This window comes from Pecten maximus, chromosome 5, assembly GCF_902652985.1.
Source record: "Pecten maximus chromosome 5, xPecMax1.1, whole genome shotgun sequence".
Taxonomy (NCBI): domain Eukaryota; kingdom Metazoa; phylum Mollusca; class Bivalvia; order Pectinida; family Pectinidae; genus Pecten; species Pecten maximus.
In genome coordinates this window covers 22,417,100-22,423,197 of record NC_047019.1, presented here as the reverse complement: position 1 = coordinate 22,423,197, position 6,098 = coordinate 22,417,100, and the positions used below count along the sequence as shown (strand labels likewise).

At 36.6% G+C, this 6,098-nt stretch overlaps 1 protein-coding gene across 1 annotated transcript; it reads right to left on the bottom strand.

Annotated features, from left to right (window-relative positions):
• Nucleotides 1-533: 533 nt before the first annotated feature.
• On the bottom strand, nucleotides 534-5,516 carry LOC117327529. The gene is made up of 4 exons (XM_033884575.1): nucleotides 5,397-5,516; nucleotides 5,229-5,260; nucleotides 2,199-3,348; nucleotides 534-1,887 (listed from the first exon to the last, which is right to left on the bottom strand). Exons 3-4 carry the CDS (start codon nucleotides 3,335-3,337, stop codon nucleotides 1,344-1,346), a joined length of 1,683 nt encoding a protein of 560 aa, XP_033740466.1. The 5' UTR covers nucleotides 3,338-3,348; nucleotides 5,229-5,260; nucleotides 5,397-5,516; the 3' UTR covers nucleotides 534-1,343.
• Nucleotides 5,517-6,098: the final 582 nt, after the last annotated feature.

Sequence of the window (6,098 nt, the reverse complement as noted above, 5' to 3'; positions counted from 1 at the left end):
ATACTTATTATGTAAAGGCCGGTACTTCGCTACCGTATACTTATTATGTAAAGGTCGGTACTTCGCTACCGTATAGTTATTATGTAAAGGCCGGTACTTCGCTACCGTATACTTATTATGTAAAGGTCGGTACTTCGCTACCGTATGCTTATTATGTAAAGGTCGGTACTTCGCTACCGTAGACTTATTTTGTAAAGGTCGGTAATCTTTCTTGAGCGTAATATTATGTATCTCTGAGCGTACAAATACTATAGCTACCATACCTGGATCTCATTTGGAGAAGATATACATGGTCGGTATATTCATTAGAGCAGAAGACAGGTTTAACTTTTCGGAACAGTGGATGGTTTCGAGATGATGTTTGTGTTAATGTTCCCTGTTCTCATAATATGGCCTCGTTTTACTGATTTATAATGGGGATTCGATTTTTTTTTGGATCACGTACTTTAATATTTAGAATAAAAACATATGTACGCGATCGTTACCAAGTTCGAACCCATAATAAACATGAAAAGTGAGCTTCAGTTATATATTTACCGGCAATGACTGAAATCGGAGAATTATGAAAAAATAGAATATATATCTTATTAACCAAGAAAACACAAACCATGTTTTCGCGACATGTCTTTCCAAACTCCCTCTGTATCCAACGGATGTTTAACAACTTCAGTAATTTAGTGGTAATGGATCCGCTAGTGGGTAATCTAGAATGCTTTGATTACTGTAACACGAAACCTTGACAGTCGGAGTTACTTCCCCTCGTTACTGCACATTACTAATAAAATCAAAATGATCATTATCACAACTGTCTGTCATATACCTACACCACATTTTCCCTCATTAGTAATTAGGAAAATACATATTATTTACAACAAATTTTGTTTATTTTGATACAAGTGTAAAGACATGGAATTCATTTGTACGATACCTGCAAACATAAATATTCGCTCAAGTGACTTACTACGGTATTGGAAATGTCGATGCATATAGCATGGAGTGGATAGCATTTACAGGGAGCAACGGTATTTTTATGTTCAAAGCTACATATAACGTTTTCTGTTCACTACCACATCATAGTGATCGAATAACTACACTAAAATGCCGTTTAACAGCCATAATGTAATGGTCTAGTTTCAAGTAATGATCTGTGAACATAATTCAGTTCAATTTCTTGTTTGTTGGCCTAAACATGAGTATCAAGCGCTAGCGTCAACATATCGAGCGGCTTAAAATGAAATATAAGTTGGAGCCAACTCACCATGTTCTAAAACGTCTTATATGCAATTAAATTGGAGAGATACGACGTCCTTGATTTAAGATGACCTCGGTGTGATATTTTGAGGTCATGTGCTTCGCGTGCAATGCCTGACCTTCGCACGTCGAGTATTGACGCTTGGCATTGCAATCTGTCCTCTTTGAACCATTTCGTATAGTTTATAAGCTTCAACTTCCTCCTTCATCAATTCATCCAGATTTCGGACCTCAGTTACCTCCCCATCAACAAATAGGCCATTTGTCAACAAGTAGTCACATTTTTCTTTGTCAGCCAAGGTTACGACCCAGCGACTTTTCGCGTGATTATCTATCGCATGCACAGATATGGGATCAAACTGAAGCCTCTTTATAGGACTTCCGATCTGTTTTTCAACCATATCCTTCACTTGTGAATGACTCCTTGCGTTGTCTCGGAAACTGAAGCAGACAGAAAGCGGTTGTGACACCGGTAAATCTTTTCTAAGACGAAGACGCGTCAATTTCTGTTTTTTCCACTTGTTATAGTTAGCCATTGATTTGACATTGTCGATCAGCGAGAGTTTCTTGGATTTGAAGGGCTGCACTTCCGGTTCCGGTGTGATTGTTGAACTATCTGACGTCGATAACTTCTCCCTGCAACGTAAACTAAGTATACAGAACAGGATGCAACAGTTAAAAAGACAATTAAAGCAGAAGTTGTGCAGTTATGAAAGACGCCAAGGACCTTATCATGAAAACGTTTCGAGTACTTTTTAAAGTGTTAATCTTTTATCGCCGTTATTTGGTAAAATATAGAAATTGTCATGTATCTTATAATGAGATAGAGAAATATTTTTCTATACCATCTACATTGTTGTTATTCATTTCAAATTGGATTTCATCGTTATGCCGTATTAAACGTTTTGATTTCACGAGAACGATAAGTATATAGTACATGTACTTACTTTGGGTATCCTACTCCAATTGGCGGAAGTCTGTGGTCATTTAACGACTCCATAATGACGTCATCCGATTCTTCAGCGACAACATTATTTGTGTATTTTCCATATTTTGAGAAAAACTTGTTTCTTTCCGACATATAATCCTTCATAGAACTTGAACCATGTCCATTATATGTTACGGAGACTTCCGAACTTGGAACATACTCTTCGGATGCTTCCTGGCTTGGGATATATACTGTGTTTCCGGTGGTGGTTCCGTCATGCGCATGGTCAGAAAAAGTAACTGATCGCGTATTTCCGGGGAGCTTCACTGGCTGCATTGCACTTGGAAACGGAAGTGTTCCCCCGTCTCTCCTCAGCTGAGACAATTTCACATGATATGCATTTCCATTTCTGCCATTCGGACGAATATTCAAATCCTCCAAACGGAAATCTTTTTCTTGGTAATCATCAGGACTGACCCATGCTTGTACAGGTGAGCGTTTTCCGTTCGGTTTTACGTCATTGTTTACCGTATTCTTTAGCTTCCCATTACCCCCTGGTCGAAAACCGAGATTACACAGTCGTTCGTAAGTCTCTTCGTCGATCGCGGTTTTCATCAAGGATGGAAAAGACACTGGCATTTTTTCAATCTGTTCACTGGGAGGTCGCCATACGTTCCTTGTGTAGCGACATGTCTGTGTTCCGTCAGGTCTGGCGGCACCATCTGATTCGTCCTCATTGTCGTATATAGACGGAAGTCTGATTTTCTCGTCCTGGAAGTAGTCGGGTTTAAAAGCTGGGTCCCCACGATAGGTAATAAATGCTTCCATCCGACTATTAGGAACTTCGGTGTCGATTTTCCACTTCATGACCTTCGAATGGGCATCGTAAGCTAGCGCGCCCTGGTAGCCCTTTATGGTCAGCAATTCGGGCAGACTGCTAAGTACGTCACCGAGCTTGATGCGAGTTTGTCTAGAAACATACATGTCTCCCACTACATCGTCACTTTGGTCGTCAAGTGGGACACACTTAGCGTTAATATCGTGACTCGTCAGGGGATAGGGGACGGAGCACAACGGAAAGGTCCTGTGAGTGACCTCTTGTGGCGGTGTCCGGCCATCAGTGGTCAGCAGGATCAACGCTTGGCTTGAGGTTGGCATTGGTATATATACTGAAAAAATGGAATAATAAAATGTGATAATGATATATGACAACAAGTGCAATCAATGATTGCAAAGCTCACCGGCGGCAGCAATCACACTATGTATGCATTCATTTTTTATGTATGTATAAGCATGTCATTTTGAAATTGTTCGTCATATAATATCGCTCCTAGACCTCTAATGGATGTATAAACCAAATAAGAAGAGTGTGGATTTACAAGCTTTCCAAAACTTACACCAAAAATCTTTAATGATGGTTTTGGAGCCAAAAAAATGCGAAAAAATCACAATTTTTTTTCTGCATGATTTTGCCATAACCTCTAATGAATGCATAAACCAAATTAGAAGGGTGTGAGGTGCATACTTTCGAACTTACCCCCAAAACTTTAAAGTGAGTTTTGGTGCCAAAAACGTTAAGTCCACAAAATGGTAAAATGCGAAAAAATCACAATATTTTTCTGCATGATTTTGCTATAACATCACTTCTAGACATGAAATAAATGTATAAACCAAATTAGAAGGGTGTGAGGTGTATACTTTTGGACTTAGAAGTTTTCCAAAAAATTGAACCCAAAAACTTTTAACGTGGGGTGGGACGCCGACGCCGACGTCGGGGGTACAACATTAGCTCACGGTTATTCGTAACTGGTGAGCTTATAAAATGAATACTATGGCAAGCCAACTTATTCAATTATTCAAGAAGCAATGTCGATTCTGTATTTTATCGAATTATATTAGATATCTTATATCGCATATATGATATCTCATTTAATTTTCTATATAAGATATCTTATATATTATATAAGATATCTTATATATTATATAAGATATCTTATATATTATATAAGATATCTCATATGTTATATAAGATATCTTATATATAATTTAAATCTCGTTGCTATATAAGATATCTTATATAGGAACGAGATTTCTGGGCAATAAAACAAGAAATTATAAGTTCTCCCTTGAACAGAGCATGTGGAATGGCACTATGGCGGAGAAGGATAGATTATTCGATGGCATTGAACAATGTGTTGAAAAGGCAGAACATTTTCTTTTACATGACAACGGTTTATCAGAACATATACTAGGCTATATAGATGATTCTAAAGCAGCACTAAATGTATTAAAAGATCATCATGGTTTGTCCAGCCTCGTGTTCGACCAACTTCCGGACGGGGAGACTTCATTTCGTCGTTTTGTTAAAATTTCGTTGTTATATAAGATATCTTATATAGGAACGAGATCTTTGATTATATAAGATATCTTATATAGCTATATGAGATATCTTATATATTATATAAGATATCTTATATAGAAAATTAAATGAGATATCTCATATACACTATATGAGATATCTTATATATTAATTAAGATATCTTACATAGAATCTGATTTAATTTCTATATAAGATATCTCATATGATATATATCCGATATATTTTTCTGAAATACAGGATCGACATTGCTCCTTGAATAAATGTTAAGTTGGCTTGCCATAGAATACATCTATAATGTTGGAAGTCAGCTGCAAGACGGAAAACTGTATGACAATTTGTGGGGGGAAACATGACAATGTCAATGCTGTCACAAAATTCCACATTACAACGTCACTAACAAAAATCGCACACATTTCATTTCGCTTAAGATTAATGAAACGGGTCTACGTATTTTAATTTTAGTTCAGGTGACATTTGTAACCCATAGTCCATATATCGCTTACTAAAAGGAAACGAAATCGGATTTTTTTTTTTTTTCATTATAAACATTAGTGCAAAATCAAAATGTCGACAGTTTAACAACAATCACAGTAAACAAAACAAAGGTGACGACATGTTGTAAATGTAACTATATAACCTCATTTGAAACATTTGAAAGTTTAGACTTACCTAACTCCGGGAAGTGTTCTGTCCTTTCGTCTCTGTAAAATACAAAATAACTTCATTAAAATCTGTCTGAAGATTACTTTAAACCACTTTAACAGTTACTATCTCGATTTTATGACACTTATATCAACTTCTTATCTGATGTCGAATCAGAAATTTTATTTATAATACCTTTCAAGTGAGAGAAATGTCTTGAATCCGGTTGAACGTCGTAAATGATACACAACGTCATATATCAGAATGATATCGGACGCTAATAGATTAACAGCTCGTGAGCATTCCCAAGTCAAGTGTCTGGCGCGTGATCAAGGTTGAGTGTAGAGTTCTGTAACACTGAACAATTTGTATAACTAGATTTATATGTGTGTAACTACTATTATTGTTTGGCCGAGAGTTTTGTGGACGTTTTACGTGTAATGGGTGGGTTAAAATATCTGACATATTATATCAGTGACATTTTCTTGGTTATGTTGAGATATATATTCAAATCGTAATCAGGAAACAAAATGTATCGAATTTTAATTTGATTAACTGGAAAATTTAGAATTAAATTCCACACATTTTTTCAGAACATGCATGAAAAATTATGTTGGATTACAAACAAATATATCATACCATTCACGACAAAAGAAAGATTATAATAAACATTGGAAACAAGATTATAGAATCACTGATATTGTACATTGTACATGGTACCATCAAAGGGACACCCAGAAGAACATCTCAGGTAGGGGCGAGATATAGTTCTTCTCGTAGGTGCGAGATATAGTTCATCTCGTAGGTGCGAGATATAGTTCATCTCGTAGGGGCGAGATATAGTTCATTTCGTAGGGGCGAGATATAGTTCCTCTCGTAGGGCCGAGATATAGTTCC

What these genes read in the sequence shown, in the direction of transcription:
- LOC117327529 (XM_033884575.1), bottom strand. Translation starts at nt 3,337, where the DNA reads ATGCCAACCTCAAGCCAAGCGTTGATCCTGCTGACCACTGATGGCCGG. An exon ending in ATTGGAGTAGGATACCCAAA is followed by an intron (nt 1,888 to 2,198) that starts GTAAGTACATGT and finishes TTTACGTTGCAG; the next exon opens with GGAGAAGTTATCGACGTCAG.